General features: G+C 33.3%; 1 protein-coding gene across 1 annotated transcript; it reads right to left on the bottom strand.

The window, feature by feature from the left end:
• Positions 1–5586: 5586 nt before the first annotated feature.
• Positions 5587–14289, bottom strand: LOC139934851 (acyl-coenzyme A thioesterase 8-like). Its single transcript, XM_071929258.1, has 6 exons — positions 14105–14289; positions 11120–11259; positions 9520–9748; positions 8207–8358; positions 6915–7106; positions 5587–6487 (listed from the first exon to the last, which is right to left on the bottom strand). The coding sequence occupies exons 1-6, from the start codon at positions 14194–14196 to the stop codon at positions 6369–6371; spliced, it is 924 nt and encodes a 307-aa protein (XP_071785359.1). The 5' UTR covers positions 14197–14289; the 3' UTR covers positions 5587–6368.
• Between the last annotated feature and the right edge of the window lie 4797 nt (positions 14290–19086).

Below are 19086 nucleotides of genomic sequence, written 5' to 3'. Positions count from 1 at the left end.
AACTTCTCTTAAAACAAACTTCATGTTAATTGCCTACAACGGCACAGTTTAATTAATATGTCTCGTTCCAATTCAATTCAATTCAATTCAATTCAATTCAATTCAATTCAATTCAATTCAATTCAATTCAATTCAATTCAATTCAATTCAATTCAATTCAATTCAATTCAATTCAATTCAATTCAATTCAATTCAATTCAATTCAATTCAATTCAATTCAATTCAATTCAATTCAATTCAATTCAATTCAATTCAATTCAATTCAATTCAATTCAATTCAATTCAATTCAATTCAATTCAATTCAATTCAATTCAATTCAATTCAATTCAATTCAATTCAATTCAATTCAATTCAATTCAATTCAATTCAATTCAATTCAATTCAATTCAATTCAATTCAATTCAATTCAATTCAATTCAATTCAATTCAATTCAATTCAATTCAATTCAATTCAATTCAATTCAATTCAATTCAATTCAATTCAATTCAATTCAATTCAATTCAATTCAATTCAATTCAATTCAATTCAATTCAATTCAATTCAATTCAATTCAATTCAATTCAATTCAATTCAATTCAATTCAATTCAATTCAATTCAATTCAATTCAATTCAATTCAATTCAATTCAATTCAATTCAATTCAATTCAATTCAATTCAATTCAATTCAATTCAATTCAATTCAATTCAATTCAATTCAATTCAATTCAATTCAATTCAATTCAATTCAATTCAATTCAATTCAATTCAATTCAATTCAATTCAATTCAATTCAATTCAATTCAATTCAATTCAATTCAATTCAATTCAATTCAATTCAATTCAATTCAATTCAATTCAATTCAATTCAATTCAATTCAATTCAATTCAATTCAATTCAATTCAATTCAATTCAATTCAATTCAATTCAATTCAATTCAATTCAATTCAATTCAATTCAATTCAATTCAATTCAATTCAATTCAATTCAATTCAATTCAATTCAATTCAATTCAATTCAATTCAATTCAATTCAATTCAATTCAATTCAATTCAATTCAATTCAATTCAATTCAATTCAATTCAATTCAATTCAATTCAATTCAATTCAATTCAATTCAATTCAATTCAATTCAATTCAATTCAATTCAATTCAATTCAATTCAATTCAATTCAATTCAATTCAATTCAATTCAATTCAATTCAATTCAATTCAATTCAATTCAATTCAATTCAATTCAATTCAATTCAATTCAATTCAATTCAATTCAATTCAATTCAATTCAATTCAATTCAATTCAATTCAATTCAATTCAATTCAATTCAATTCAATTCAATTCAATTCAATTCAATTCAATTCAATTCAATTCAATTCAATTCAATTCAATTCAATTCAATTCAATTCAATTCAATTCAATTCAATTCAATTCAATTCAATTCAATTCAATTCAATTCAATTCAATTCAATTCAATTCAATTCAATTCAATTCAATTCAATTCAATTCAATTCAATTCAATTCAATTCAATTCAATTCAATTCAATTCAATTCAATTCAATTCAATTCAATTCAATTCAATTCAATTCAATTCAATTCAATTCAATTCAATTCAATTCAATTCAATTCAATTCAATTCAATTCAATTCAATTCAATTCAATTCAATTCAATTCAATTCAATTCAATTCAATTCAATTCAATTCAATTCAATTCAATTCAATTCAATTCAATTCAATTCAATTCAATTCAATTCAATTCAATTCAATTCAATTCAATTCAATTCAATTCAATTCAATTCAATTCAATTCAATTCAATTCAATTCAATTCAATTCAATTCAATTCAATTCAATTCAATTCAATTCAATTCAATTCAATTCAATTCAATTCAATTCAATTCAATTCAATTCAATTCAATTCAATTCAATTCAATTCAATTCAATTCAATTCAATTCAATTCAATTCAATTCAATTCAATTCAATTCAATTCAATTCAATTCAATTCAATTCAATTCAATTCAATTCAATTCAATTCAATTCAATTCAATTCAATTCAATTCAATTCAATTCAATTCAATTCAATTCAATTCAATTCAATTCAATTCAATTCAATTCAATTCAATTCAATTCAATTCAATTCAATTCAATTCAATTCAATTCAATTCAATTCAATTCAATTCAATTCAATTCAATTCAATTCAATTCAATTCAATTCAATTCAATTCAATTCAATTCAATTCAATTCAATTCAATTCAATTCAATTCAATTCAATTCAATTCAATTCAATTCAATTCAATTCAATTCAATTCAATTCAATTCAATTCAATTCAATTCAATTCAATTCAATTCAATTCAATTCAATTCAATTCAATTCAATTCAATTCAATTCAATTCAATTCAATTCAATTCAATTCAATTCAATTCAATTCAATTCAATTCAATTCAATTCAATTCAATTCAATTCAATTCAATTCAATTCAATTCAATTCAATTCAATTCAATTCAATTCAATTCAATTCAATTCAATTCAATTCAATTCAATTCAATTCAATTCAATTCAATTCAATTCAATTCAATTCAATTCAATTCAATTCAATTCAATTCAATTCAATTCAATTCAATTCAATTCAATTCAATTCAATTCAATTCAATTCAATTCAATTCAATTCAATTCAATTCAATTCAATTCAATTCAATTCAATTCAATTCAATTCAATTCAATTCAATTCAATTCAATTCAATTCAATTCAATTCAATTCAATTCAATTCAATTCAATTCAATTCAATTCAATTCAATTCAATTCAATTCAATTCAATTCAATTCAATTCAATTCAATTCAATTCAATTCAATTCAATTCAATTCAATTCAATTCAATTCAATTCAATTCAATTCAATTCAATTCAATTCAATTCAATTCAATTCAATTCAATTCAATTCAATTCAATTCAATTCAATTCAATTCAATTCAATTCAATTCAATTCAATTCAATTCAATTCAATTCAATTCAATTCAATTCAATTCAATTCAATTCAATTCAATTCAATTCAATTCAATTCAATTCAATTCAATTCAATTCAATTCAATTCAATTCAATTCAATTCAATTCAATTCAATTCAATTCAATTCAATTCAATTCAATTCAATTCAATTCAATTCAATTCAATTCAATTCAATTCAATTCAATTCAATTCAATTCAATTCAATTCAATTCAATTCAATTCAATTCAATTCAATTCAATTCAATTCAATTCAATTCAATTCAATTCAATTCAATTCAATTCAATTCAATTCAATTCAATTCAATTCAATTCAATTCAATTCAATTCAATTCAATTCAATTCAATTCAATTCAATTCAATTCAATTCAATTCAATTCAATTCAATTCAATTCAATTCAATTCAATTCAATTCAATTCAATTCAATTCAATTCAATTCAATTCAATTCAATTCAATTCAATTCAATTCAATTCAATTCAATTCAATTCAATTCAATTCAATTCAATTCAATTCAATTCAATTCAATTCAATTCAATTCAATTCAATTCAATTCAATTCAATTCAATTCAATTCAATTCAATTCAATTCAATTCAATTCAATTCAATTCAATTCAATTCAATTCAATTCAATTCAATTCAATTCAATTCAATTCAATTCAATTCAATTCAATTCAATTCAATTCAATTCAATTCAATTCAATTCAATTCAATTCAATTCAATTCAATTCAATTCAATTCAATTCAATTCAATTCAATTCAATTCAATTCAATTCAATTCAATTCAATTCAATTCAATTCAATTCAATTCAATTCAATTCAATTCAATTCAATTCAATTCAATTCAATTCAATTCAATTCAATTCAATTCAATTCAATTCAATTCAATTCAATTCAATTCAATTCAATTCAATTCAATTCAATTCAATTCAATTCAATTCAATTCAATTCAATTCAATTCAATTCAATTCAATTCAATTCAATTCAATTCAATTCAATTCAATTCAATTCAATTCAATTCAATTCAATTCAATTCAATTCAATTCAATTCAATTCAATTCAATTCAATTCAATTCAATTCAATTCAATTCAATTCAATTCAATTCAATTCAATTCAATTCAATTCAATTCAATTCAATTCAATTCAATTCAATTCAATTCAATTCAATTCAATTCAATTCAATTCAATTCAATTCAATTCAATTCAATTCAATTCAATTCAATTCAATTCAATTCAATTCAATTCAATTCAATTCAATTCAATTCAATTCAATTCAATTCAATTCAATTCAATTCAATTCAATTCAATTCAATTCAATTCAATTCAATTCAATTCAATTCAATTCAATTCAATTCAATTCAATTCAATTCAATTCAATTCAATTCAATTCAATTCAATTCAATTCAATTCAATTCAATTCAATTCAATTCAATTCAATTCAATTCAATTCAATTCAATTCAATTCAATTCAATTCAATTCAATTCAATTCAATTCAATTCAATTCAATTCAATTCAATTCAATTCAATTCAATTCAATTCAATTCAATTCAATTCAATTCAATTCAATTCAATTCAATTCAATTCAATTCAATTCAATTCAATTCAATTCAATTCAATTCAATTCAATTCAATTCAATTCAATTCAATTCAATTCAATTCAATTCAATTCAATTCAATTCAATTCAATTCAATTCAATTCAATTCAATTCAATTCAATTCAATTCAATTCAATTCAATTCAATTCAATTCAATTCAATTCAATTCAATTCAATTCAATTCAATTCAATTCAATTCAATTCAATTCAATTCAATTCAATTCAATTCAATTCAATTCAATTCAATTCAATTCAATTCAATTCAATTCAATTCAATTCAATTCAATTCAATTCAATTCAATTCAATTCAATTCAATTCAATTCAATTCAATTCAATTCAATTCAATTCAATTCAATTTATATTCAATTCAATTCAATTCAATTCAATTCAATTCAATTCAATTCAATTCAATTCAATTCAATTCAATTCAATTCAATTCAATTCAATTCAATTCAATTCAATTCAATTCAATTCAATTTATATTCAATTCAATTCAATTCAATTCAATTCAATTCAATTCAATTCAATTCAATTCAATTCAATTCAATTCAATTCAATTCAATTCAATTCAATTCAATTCAATTCAATTCAATTCAATTCAATTCAATTCAATTCAATTCAATTCAATTCAATTCAATTCAATTCAATTCAATTCAATTCAATTCAATTCAATTCAATTCAATTCAATTCAATTCAATTCAATTCAATTCAATTCAATTCAATTCAATTCAATTCAATTCAATTCAATTCAATTCAATTCAATTCAATTCAATTCAATTCAATTCAATTCAATTCAATTCAATTCAATTCAATTCAATTCAATTCAATTCAATTCAATTCAATTCAATTCAATTCAATTCAATTCAATTCAATTCAATTCAATTCAATTCAATTCAATTCAATTCAATTCAATTCAATTCAATTCAATTCAATTCAATTCAATTCAATTCAATTCAATTTCAATTCAATTCAATTCAATTTCCAATTCAATTCAATTCAATTCAATTCAATTCAATTCAATTCAATTCAATTCAATTCAATTCAATTCAATTCAATTCAATTCAATTCAATTCAATTCAATTCAATTCAATTCAATTCAATTCAATTCAATTCAATTCAATTCAATTCAATTCAATTCAATTCAATATTATTTTGGTATTGCCTTCACATGATAAAAATACATAATTGGTGTTTCATAAATATTAAAAGTGACAGTTATAAAAAGTACCCAACATTATTAACAAGTCAAAAGGGCAAATGCTATGTCAGATTTTTGGCCCCAAACGTAAGAAAAAATATTTTTTTGAGTGAATGGTATTTCAAAGAGTATCACTCGCTCTAACGAAAAAAAAAATTAACTTTTACTTTAAAACGTTTCTTATAAAACACATAAGAATTGGTCATGTGATATATTGTTGGGATCCAGACAAAAACTAATTTCGAGCACTTTATTTCACTTCTACTAACATTTGGCGGACTTTTTCGAGCACTGGCTCGAACGAAAGCTTGTAACTTTCTCGACCCCATCAACACAACTAAAATTTTTGGGTCAAATTGGCAAAAAATCTGACATAGCATCTATAAGACACAGACAAGGGACAACAAGGACTTAAGAACACATGCAGGTATACTTACAATTATACCAAAATGTTTCTTCTGTTGGCGTTGTTCCTTTTTGTCGTGCCATATGTCGCCTACTTGTTAGAAGGATACAGTGCGCTTACACGTATCATATATTTCATTTTGTTTTTATAAGTATACATGTATATATTACTATTATTATTTGATTAGCCTTGTTTAGAGTTGACTCTTTGGTTTCTGGAGTTGAGGTCTTAAGAGGATTTCCTGAGCAATGGTCGCTGCTAGGACACCATCCCTCCGCCAAATTCGACCCAAAGCCATTCCCCGCCCAGCACCTGTAAAAAACACAATGCAAAATATATTTTTTGTAAGTATACAGTGGAATAGGTTTCAAGTTTAAAGTCACTGGACACTATTTGTAATTGTCAAAGACCAGTCTTCCCACTTGTGTATCTCAACATACACATAAAATAACAAACCTGTGCACACTTGAGCTCAATTGGTCATCATAGTTGCGACATAATAATGAAGAAAAAAAGACACCCTTGTCACACAAAGTTGTGTGCTTTCAGATGCTTGATTTAAAGACCTTTGATTTGAAGAATGGTGGCAGTAGACTTACCAGGTAACTTTCCGTTGTTTGGCAATTATAAACGTGCGCATATTATAAGTGTTGGTTGGGGGTGGTATAAACAAGCCCAAGTTTTTGGTTAAAAATGAAGAAAGCACATCGCTAGTGATGATGAAAGCAACTGGACTAACCTGTTTTGGGACTTTCTAGCTCGTACAACATCCATTCATCTGCTTTGAACGGTGCATGGAACCAAATATTATGATCCAACGAAGCAATCTGACCAAGTCGAATGTTTTTGTGAGGAATATAGGCCGTCCAGGCAATGAAGGAATCGGAGATAAAAGCAGCGGAACAGCGATGGATGTTCTCATGAGAGTCATCTGTAATGAAAAGTGTTACTTAATAACCAAATCATTGAGATAAATAAATATTTTCTGAAAGTTTGTATATACTTTGAGACTTCCATATCAATATGATAATATATTTAACCCCATAACACACTTCTATAAATAATGGAGAACCCCAAAACACATTTCATAAATCATGGAGAACCCCAAAACACATTTCAATAAATCATGGAGAACCCAAAAACACGATTCAATAAATCATGGAGAACTCAAAAACACATTTCAATAAATCATGGAGAACCCAAAAACACATTTCAATAAATCATATGGAGAACTCAAAAACACATTTCAATAAATCAAAAAGAACCCAAAACACATTTCAAGATATCATGGAGAACTCAAAAACACATCTTAATAAATCATGGAGAACTCAAAAACACATTTCAATAAATTGTGGAGAACCCCAAAACACATTTCAATAAATCATGGAGAACTCAAAAACACATTTCGATAAATCATGGAGAACTCAAACACACATTTTAATAAATCAAAAAGTACCCCAAACACATTTCAATAAATTGGGGAGAACTCAAAAACACATTTCAATAAATCATTGAGAACCCCAGAACATAAAATTATATCAGTAAACATGGAGAACTCAACAAAAAAAAAAATAAAAAAACAAATGAATAAAATAAATAGTTTTTCACCAGAATTTATGGACATGCTCATTATAATAGCCTGAACCTTAAATTCCATCATCTGTGATTACGAAAAAAAGAAGATGATCCCATATTGTGTATTTATCTACACAGTACACACTCAACCCTCCTACTGCCTGACCAATCAATACATCTTCTGGGGTTTGATTGATTCATGAAAATGCACTATGCTGGCCTACGTATTGATAAAATCTTGGTGAATGCATACATGTTAAACCATGGCAGTTGCCTGGGGTATGCTTATTTTCCAGGATGGATCAGGGGTACGGGTAGAGGAAAATGGTAGAAGTATGAAAGGGCTTGCCAGTTTTACTTGGGTTTACCCCCTGGGGAATAGAGCAGTGTGAAAAAGGCTCAACCAAGAAAGTGGCCGCTGACTTGCTTGGTCTACTTTAATAAACAGTGACTTACCTAAATGACCTAGCACGCGTGCCCAAATGAACCGGTGCGCCTTCGCCGATTTGTTCCCTAAGATGTTTGCTACATCGATGTGTCTGTACTCTAACAACTGGCCTGAGCCTTCCACCTCCTGAATTTTGGCTTTCCATTTTTCAGAAGCATGACTGATAAAAAGAAATAAAAAAAAATAAAAAAATAAAAATCTCAGGTGATACCAAACCTATCAAAACATATTGTTTGTTCAAGAGGTATGGACAGATGATAGTAATATTCAGACATAGTATTTTGTTCCTAAGTTAGAAAGTAGGAGTATTTTATCAGTGTATAAAATTGCCTTTCTTTCACTTTTGTTTCACTGTTAGTTATAAGTTGCTTAAAGGCACTGGACATGGACACTATTGGTAATTGTCAAAGACTAGCCTTCACAGTTGGTGTATCTCAACATATGCATAAAATAACAAACCAGTGAAAATTTGAGCTCAATCGGTCATCGAACTTGCGAGATAATAATAAAAGAAAAACAACACCCTTGTCACACGAAGTTGTGTGCGTTTAGATGGTTGATTTCGAGACCCCAAGTTCTAAATCTAAGGTATCGAAATCAAATTCGTGGAAAATAACTTCTTTCTCAAAAACTGTGGCACTTCAGAGGGAGCCGATTCTCACAATGTCAGGAATGTTGTATACCATCAACCTCTCCCCATTACTCGTTACCAAGAAAGGTTTTATGCTATTAATTATTTTGAGTAATTACCAATAGTGTCCATTGCCTTTAAGAGGTGGATTGTAATGGCTCCTTTAAGGGTCTTATTGTCCATGGTGAGTGGTAATAAGTTCTAGTCTTAAAGACACTGGACACTATTGGTAAATGTCGAAGACCAGTCTTCTCAATTGGTGTATCTAAACATATGCATAAAATAACAAACCTGTGAAAATTTGAGCTCATTTGGGTGTCGAAGTTGCGAGATAATAATAAAAGAAAAAAACCCCATGTCACATGAAGTTGTGTGCTTTCAGATGCTTGATTTCAAGACCTCAAATCTAGTTCTGAGGTCTAGAAATCAAATTTGTGAATAATTACTTCTTTCTTGAAAACTACGTCACTACAGAGGGAGCAGTTTCTTACAAAGTTTTATACTACCAACAACTCTCCATTGCTTGAAAACAAGTAAGTTTTTATTCTAACGATTATTTTAAGTAATTACCAAACGTGTCCAGTGCCTTTAAGAAACTGTTTTGGGTACGATACGGTGATACAAACTTGTTTGAGAGCGCCCTCACGCAGTCAAAAATACTGCGCATTTAATTGACTGTCAGGACTGTACCTGAAATTGTACTGGTTCATCAGCTCAATCAAAGTTGGAAGTTCTTCAGGGAACGGTACCTTGGGCATTTCAATCTGGTGATGAAACGGGGACTCTTCCCTGACATGAAACGATAAGACCATGATGAGGATGGTCTTCCCTTCTTGTATGGCGTGTACCAATCGAGTGGCGTAACTTTTCCCATCTCTTAGATTCTCGACTTGGTACAACACAGGAATATCAGTGTTACCTGCATATGGGGAATGATAAAAGTCATAACATCAATAATATTATTAATAGTGGCTTCTTATATAGCGCATAATAATAGCCGTCACTTAGTGACGCACAAGGCACTTTAACATCAAGTACTTTGCAGCAAGGTATACGTAGAAAAAAGTGGAATTATGAGGTTTGCAAGGTTCTGTGGTGCAATATGCTGCCAATCAAACCAGGAGCGCCGTGTAGAGTTCTAGTACTTATAGAACAAATGTTAGCTCAATTATTTAAATTTTTGTTTACATTAATTTTGTTCCTGATATTAGTGATAACTTACAATTTCAATTTTAAATTCCCCTTTTTTTGTTACATAACTAAGTGCTTCTTGTTGTTGTACAGTGCTTGTGCTTTTAGTTTCTTCATTATGAGTTACTCGTCCTAACTTAGGACTAGCCTCAAGTTTTTAATAACTCCTATTAAAGCCATTATACACTTTCGGTAAACAGTATTGTCCAAGTCCAACACTTTATGTTCACAACTTATATATAAAATAACAAACCTGTGAAAATTTAGGCTCAATCGGTCATCGGAGTCAGGAGAAAGTAACGGGAAAACCCACTCTTGTTTCCGCGGGTTTCGCCGTGTCATGACATGTGTTTAAAATAAATCTGTAATTCTCGCTATCGAGAATTGATATTGTTTTAATGTTTTCTCAAAAAGTTAAGCATTTCATAGAACACTATTTCAAGAGAAGCCTTTCACCATTACCTCCTGTAAACCCTGTAAATTATTTGTAAATCTGTGAATTATTTTTTTTTTTTCTGTACCGAAAGTGTATTTGGCTTTAAGACTAGTCCTATACAATGTAAGTTACATGAACTGTCTTTGCGAAATGGACCGTTGCAGCCGATTTCACGCTAGGAGTAACCCGTCCTAACTTAGGATGGGTTCAATGCGTCATCTACATGTACGTATTTTGATACGGGACTGAACCCGTCCTGAAGATTAATCCTAAGATAGGAAGAGTTTGGTGAAATCGACGGCTCGACAAAGTAAGTATTGTAGGCATCCATTGATACTCAACATGTCAACTGACCAGCCTCGCTACCATGCGCAACACGCCGTATCGCTGTACCTCTCGTCACTAATCCCTGGAAGGGATTAACTGAGAATAATCGCTGATTGGCTCATGGAATTGGTTGAATGCATTAGATAAAAAAATAAAATAAAAACATTCTTCAAGATGAAAGACATGTGTGCATGCGTAGAAACCATTGATTACAGGCGTGCTAGATTCTAGCACATTTTAATATTTTTGAACAAATTCCAGGGGCTACAATTGAGCAAGACAAGCTGGCAAAAAAATGGCGCAGGGAGGCCGATTACCCCTGGGTTGTCAACTGACCTTTGCGTGTGAAGTAACAATGGAGTGAGTGTATGTGGAACTGTGGCTGGACAGTCTTGCTGGCGGCTACCATTGCTTGACTCACAACCTGGCCTCCATACAGCTGTTTAGACCTGAATTCCTTCCAGTGATCGTTGGCTCTGGTTCAGTTTACAGGGAAAATAATCAGGCAAAATTGTAATCATTCATAAAAAAATAATACCCACGGACAGTTTTGCTTCTTTTCCTATTTTGGTAGAGTATGGTGGGGAAATGAATGATAAGCCATTTGAACCTGTATGCTGTATAAAACAAAATGTTGCCATGGAAAAACTGGAAATTGTCATTCTTGTTGGCTTCGCCCTAGCGCATTGGTTGGTCTACTACCACCTAGCCCTGGTAGCACGTCAGTCAGTGCCACTGCAAAGGAGGAGTCCAACCAGGGGCTTTTCTCAAACCTCGGCTTAGGCTCTGGCTCAGGCTCCGCATGCTGGTACAATCAGCAATACGCGCTGAAAATGTAGGTTAAAGGCCGAGCTGTGTACACAGCGTGCGGAGCCTAAGCCTGAGCCAGAGCCCAAGCCGTGGTTTGAGAAAGGCCCCTGGCCTAGCCTACCACAAGGCATGGTCCATCCCTAGTGCGGTCTGGTGGAGATGCCAGTATTTTCTTACAAGGCTTGGTGTTAAAACACCCAAGCAGATCCTTGCCATATGATTGGAGGATCTTCCGTCACGTGTTAGCAAATAAAAGTACTATTGCACGCTGAGCAAAAAAACTTCACTATGGCGTGTCTTTGGTAACACAGCAATTGTTACTACAACTTGTACAAGGCACTACTTAACTTAGGCCATGAGAATGAAAATGGTAGATTTGCGTCCACCGCCAGCATGCTCTGAAAGCTACCGCTGAAAAATTTCATTATTTTCACAAAAAAGACTCTGCATCGCCATCACAAATGTTCAAGTTCAAATCATCGAACAAGGGTAAAAGGTTATAATTTATGCATTTTAGTAGTAGTACTATACAAGGCAGACATTCCGCCACGATCGTGATTGCGATCGTTTTATTTGCAGTAAAACACGCATCTGCTGTCGTTCGTCTGTCGAGCGCAATCAACAAATTTGCGCAAAAATATTTTGCTAAATTTTCAATTTGCGCTATGCAGAATAGGCAAATTTGTGTATCGAGCTTCAGATTGCGCATCTTTGTGTGCAAAATAATGAATAATGAAAAATGAAAAAAAGCCTCACATCATTTCAAAAATGCCCACACGCAAATCTAAAACTTTCATTTTCATGGCCTTATACTACATGTACTAGCATTCCGCAACTGCATGTCTCAAAATAGCTGTACAGAACGCACGTTGTCAAACAGGCCGACCCAAAAGAAACGGGTGTAATTTCACAGTTTGAAATTTTACTTTTGTAGGCCTACCCCTGCCTACACTTTGTTTATTTTGAAAGTTGTATTGTATGTACCATGTCTACTTGGAGGAAAGATCTACTTGGATGTTATAAAACAAATAGGCCCCCCTACCCTTAGGAATGTTTTTCATTCGTGAAATTTAGTGCAAATATGTTCATGAGTTGATTGAAAGATGGAATGTTCCATTCAACTCGGCTCCGCCTCGTTGAATAGAACATTCCACCTTTCAACTCATCATGAACATAATTATTCGCACCAGTGACCGTAGCACTCATAAACATTCATTTATGTACCATTGTGTACTGGTACTAGTTGGTGCTGCAGAACCACTCCAAAGATAGCACCATGGTTTAAAAGGTGTTTCTATATCATTATGGCATAAAAATATGCGGGTTGAATTCCTCCGTTATAAAACAATACACCGCGATGGACTAGGCCTACTAATTACTACAATGATGTAGTACGTATCTGAATCTTTGGATATGATACAGTCGTTTGACCAGTTCTGGATCACTTTTTGAATTCACATTGTTTTTTGTTGCAATCTCTTTGATATCTTAAACAAAAAAGTTTATCAGTTTACCTAAACATGTCATAAAACTCACCTAAAAAGTATTCACTGACAAAAAAAGATTAGTTCTTTTGAAGAGGCTTTGAGAAAAGTATCGTCACCGGTTTGACCAGTTCAGGATCAGTTGAATCTATTCTGAATCAGAAGAGTGCCCTTTATTGCAAACCCATACTCCCATTCATAAAACTGCCTCTCAAGGACACGAAACCTCAGGGGTGTGTTGGCATGGACTTGGACTTCCTTTTCTTTAGCGAATGTCATGCAAGTGTCTTCAATAGCAGCGCAAAATCCCAGCGACAAAACCACAAAACAACAGCAAAGGCAAATGAAAAAGTGAAGCGAACCTAAAAAGCATTATTGACCCCTCCAAGTTTAATTTTCTAAAAAAAAGAATTCTACAAGAATTTGTTGAAGTAATGTTTCTCAAAAGCAGCTAAATAAACTTTCTACTGCAGTAGTATGATTTTACCTTACTTAGTAAGTTATTGCGGCACCATTTGACGCAATGAGGTGTTGAGTGATCCCGAACTGGTCAAGGGTAAATTGCCCCCACAAAGAAGATTTTGGTAACTTCGTCTCCTCAAAAAAACAAAATGACTGCACAGTATTAACAGGAATGTTTTTGTACACATTCTTATCATTTTACATAAATATTTGTTGCCCCGGCACTCCAATTCTAAAGGTAAGAAGTTGAAACAGTGTTTTTCAACCAACATTTTTAAACGAAAAAATGATCAATTTCGCAGATAACCTTCTGGAAAACGGTCATAATTTATTTGCTGATGATATTTGGCACCTTTTTTTTAGGTTTGTTGGTTTAATGGGTGTTAATCTTCACCTTTATCAACAGAAATTGGTAATAATGAGAAGTGATATAATTATTTGGTTATTGCAAAGTTGAAGTGATCCCGAACCGGTCAATGATCCCGAACTGGTCAAATGACTGTAGTGTTAAACTTAAAGAAAAAAGAAAAAAGAAAAAACGTTTTATAGTTAAATCGTTACTCACCTGTACAAATTGAGGTCAATTCGTTCAAGATCCAAAACGGCCTCGATTAACTTACTAGGCTGAGTGCCTTCTATCTCCACGGAAGTCTCCATGTTCGAGATAACAAGATAATCATACAAAATTGAACTCGAATCTCCACACAGAACCGTGCACAAGACACGGTCACATCAATGTTGACGTAATGTGAAGTTTTTCTCCCTTATTTTTAATACCCAACTCTTGAGGGCAGCAAACATCATAAAAGGAAACAAATCGTACAATGAAGCTATTCAAAAACATACTCAACAAAATATATTTATACATGGAGTATCCCTCGGCTTTTTAAAAACCAAATCAAACATATTTTCGGACAACTAAGCTTTAAAATTCTTCTAAACTTTTGGCAGGTTAACCGTTCGGAATTTTTGCTATTAATTTGCCTACCCAAAACCCATTTTGCAAAATTAATGTGTGTGTTTTTTTCAAAATCGATTTGATAGCGCGTGACTGAGAAATTATTATGCAGTTGGTAAAATTACTGAAAATAATAAATTATAAGCGAAAAGCTTTAGGTTATGGGGGTATAAAGCATTGTGAGAAACGGCTCCCTCTGTTTAAGCCAATATGTAATGTTTGTCCAGTCTTCTAAAAAGTTGGAGCTCAGAGCCCCCACCTTGTCATGTCATCTTGTCATAATTACATAATGCTACATGCCCCCCCCCCTCCCCCACACACAATACTCAACGTTATTTACAAACGTTTTAGACTGTAGTTTTTTTAAATTATTATGATCCACCTGTGGGCCACAGGTGCATGCATTTGTGACAAATTCAACTGTGCCAGTAGCCTTGCTCAAGGCAGTCGCATTATTCGCTCCGAAAAGACGCAGCTGTAAACCCACCCGCCGTATACCCTGTGCATGGTGTGTGCGATCACACCGAATGACCAACCCGTCACATCGTGACCACTGTCACATCGCACGAATACTGTTCACACAAGTCATCGCACTCGTACACCACTAACCGCATGCGGAGGCCGTGAGGCCGACAGCCTTGTCGGATCTGTATCTTCCCGTTTTAATGTGTTGTATTGAAAAAATTCCAATAGTGGACGAAATTGGGGGGGCTCGAGGATATGCTAGTATGCAGCTCATGAATATGTATATCGTTCGTCAGACCTATCAGACAACACAGGATGTGAGGCAAATGAATTATTCATTTTGACGTCCAATCACGCACTTCCCTTATCACGACCTTTGGACCCTATCATGCGTCCGTGGTAGTGGTGTGTGAGGTAAACATGTCTCGTCTTTCGCGGGCATTATGGTAATGAGCTGACCGTGGGAACTCTTCGCTTATTATAGTAATGAGGTCAGTGGTCTTCAACACAGATCCTACAAGGCTGTCGGCCTGACGGCCTCCGCATGCGGATAGTGTACGGGGGCATCGTGTCGTGCGATGTTACGCACAGTGAATACGGGTGGGTTTTACGCACAGTGAATACGGGTGGGTTTTTATACAGCGGCGGTCTTTTTTCGGAGTGAATAATTCGACTGCCTTGAGCAAGGCTACTGTGCCAGCAAAAAAACATAGTGTGTTGTATCCACACTCTGAATTATTGTTTCTAGGCCTGCATTAAAGTTACCTAGGAGTGGTACTTTTCAAAATAAAGCTTTTGCCACTAATTTATGTGTTTTTTTGATGAGTGGAATGTGAATAAACAGTTAACTAAGGTTTTTAAAATATCAGTTATTATGTTATTTACAAATTTAAGAGTAGACACCGACCCGAGAGGGCACTGTTCGTGACGTCAATCGAGGCAGACTTTGCCTGTAATGAGTAGAGTAAACACAACGGCAAAGTACATGTACGGACCAATTCGTGAGTTTGTACGTTTCAAAAAAAGATTATTATTATTTTTTTTCCGGCAATGCCGATCAGGTGTATTGCTGCTGAATGCAGAAAAACACTTTTTGAAACGTACCAACTCACGACTTGGACGTACATGTACTTTGCACGTGTGTTTACTATACGCATTGCAGGCAAAGTCTGCCTCGATTGACGTCACAAAAGGGGTAGGCGGAGTCAGCCCCCCAAACATATAATTCGTGACAAACAATTACTAAAAAAATTGTTTTATTGTTCGTAAGCATATACTCTTATGTTTGAAAGAAAAAACAAATATATTTCCAGGTGACTTTAAAGACACTGGACCCTAACTGAACAATGTGTCCAAAAGCCCACACTTCGTGTATCACAACTTATATATAAAAATAACAAACCTGTTAAAATTAGGGCTCAATCGGTCATCGGAGTCGGGAGAAAATAACGGGAAAACGTTTCCGCACGTTTCGCCGTGTCATGATTTTTAGAACAATATTTAACTGTTATTCACATTCTACTCATCAAAACACATATATTAATGACAAAAGTTTTATTTTGACAAAATACCACATTCAGGTGACTTTATAATTGCCTACATGCATCATATAAAACCGAACGAAAATATTCGAAGACTGAACCACATAATAATTTTAGGAAAGCTGTATATAGGGCATTAGATAGCTTGAACCATTACTTTTTTATTATTTGCGGCTCCACAATTTCGGAACAGTCTCCTGACCTATCTGCTCTCAGCAACATCACTTCAAATGTTCAAGATAAGGCCTCAAATAATAGACCCTTCCCATGAAATATGCAAATTGCACATAGCGCGTGCGCACTAACGTTTTGGTTGGCAAAATGAGAGAACATCGCACTGTTTTGTACACGGCTAATGGGTGCGTGACGCAGACGCGATGGCGCGTCTGCTTAGGACACAACTCTGTAGCGTTTGCCAACCAACAGGGTCTGTATGCATGCGTGAATGTAATTAGCATATTTCATGGGAAGGGTTCATCATCACTTTTTCACCAAATTAAATATCTTGTGCCGTGTTTGTCCCTTTTCCTCAATTTCTTACTTTGTTTTCTAGTGAGTCATGTGCTCCAACTACCACTGTGACCTTAAAGGAACACGTTGCCTTGGATCGGTTGAGTTGGTCTATTAAAAGCGCTTGTAACCGTTTGTTATGAAATGCATATGGTTAGCAACATGTTTTAAAAGTAGATTGAATAAAATGATCCACACAAGTATCACTCGAAATTGCACGGTTTTCCTTTTACGTCGCGAACTATCACGGTCGACCATTTATGGGAGTCGAAATGTTGACTCCCTTAAATGGCCGACCGTGTTATAGTCGAAAGGGTAAAAAGAAAACCATGCAATTTCGAGGCATATTTGTGTAGATCATTGTATTCTACGTTTACAATATATTTCTAACCATATCATAGTATACAAATATTGACTGCTTCGAGTGCTATGGTTAAAACTATGACTCCCGAGGTGATCCCCGGAGCGTCCTATTTTCCCGAGGCGAAGCCGAGGGAAAATAGAACGCTACGGGGATCACCGAGGGAGTCATAGTTTTTAACCAATGCACGAGTAAAAGCAGTCAATATTTGTTTTATAACACCCCAAACATTTCTAAATACTGTACTGTTATTATTAAGTTACAGACCTGAATGCTACAATCCACGGACGACGCGAATACAGATTGCATACACTTTTACTTACTGTGTTGCATGTAGTGTCGTGCAATTCGAAGTGGTTACAGACTATTAATTTATCATCCTCGTACACGCAACGGACGTCTGGGTACTGCACGCCATGTGCTAGTCTGTCGGACTAGCGCATGGCAAACCGACGCTCTATCACACGGCCGTCGTCTGGCAAAACTAAGACATGTCATGTGACGCGCTCTAAACCAATGAGCAGGCAGAATACTTGCAAGGGGTGTTATAAAGCTATATATATATTGACTAGAGCGCTAACTTGCTCTGCGTTTTGAAGCCACCCTGGGCGCAGACATGTTTGATGTGTTGCGTGAGTTCGGAATTTTAAGAGAACACACATTGCCGCGATTATTTTACATTCGGCGTGTGCGTATACGTACGCAACTGTCCACTCGCGTACGTCCGCGCTACGAAAACCGTAACTTGGACTTGGTTGCCGTACTAAAAGAAAGTAAACGCGCGTTTTAATAAAGACGCACATGACGCTCGCAGTTTGTGCGCCGATCAGCAGATTGTGCGTTCACATTTACTGCATTTTTTGCTTCGATGGCACATAAAAAAGAACAGACGCACGATCATGCAAATAGCCGTACAATTGCCGTACAAAATTTCAAGCTTTTGTATTGGTTTGTGCATAAACATGGATGCGCCCACACGGTTTCAAAACCTTAGTGCGTGTATAACGGGGAGTTAGCGCTCTAGTCAATATATATAGCTCTATGAACCATATACATTTTACAACAAACGGTTTTCAAAGACCAACTCGACCGATCCAAGGCAACGTGTCCCTTTAATAAAACAGCGGCATATAATTGCCTTTTTGTATTGTGTTGTATTGTATTGTATTGTATTGTATTGTACTTGACATACCGGTAAGATAATGACATAGACCATGTTACCTTTGTTTACAATAAGTTTGACCTTGCTATTCTTTCGATTTTCTGGCAGGCAAGATACTTCACTGATCATATGAGAAAGTTGACATTTTGTGTCTTAATTTCCACATAAATCCAAGAGTTATGAAAGTAAAAACTGGGACAAGTTTTGAGATGTGCACCCTTTCATCATATCAAAGGTTACAAAGAATTAGACAGTGCAATCTCCATGAAATAAAGGATTGTATATTTACTTCCGTTGAGCTGTGTAAAATCCTGCCTGCAGGAAGTTCAGGCTCTGTGTCTCTTTTGTAAACATGTGACGTCACAGGTCACGTCGTCTATAGGGTGCGTTCGTTTAGCTTCCCTGGTTCTACCCCGCGGTGCTCACTCGGGTGAGCCCCTGACAAGAGCTAAACGAACGACCATTTACCGCTCTCGTAGTGACGTCGTTTACCTGGGGCCAGCCCCCAAGTGACCCACTCCACAAGCAGGGCACTGGGGGCTGACCTGGG

The sequence above is a fragment of the Asterias amurensis genome, chromosome 3 (genome assembly GCF_032118995.1).
Source record: "Asterias amurensis chromosome 3, ASM3211899v1".
NCBI classification, from domain to species: Eukaryota; Metazoa; Echinodermata; class Asteroidea; order Forcipulatida; family Asteriidae; genus Asterias; species Asterias amurensis.
The sequence above is the reverse complement of the archived record's forward strand: the minus strand, read 5'-3'. Positions and strand labels throughout refer to the sequence as shown.

Bases quoted from the DNA above. Each gene is read 5' to 3' on its own strand.
- LOC139934851 (XM_071929258.1), bottom strand. From the start codon at position 14,196: ATGGAGACTTCCGTGGAGATAGAAGGCACTCAGCCTAGTAAGTTAATC. The intron at 9,749-11,119 runs GTCAGTTGACAA...CCCCATATGCAG, and splicing joins TTGTTACTTCACACGCAAAG to GTAACACTGATATTCCTGTG. The intron at 7,107-8,206 runs GTAAGTCACTGT...TTTTCATTACAG, and splicing joins ACGCGTGCTAGGTCATTTAG to ATGACTCTCATGAGAACATC.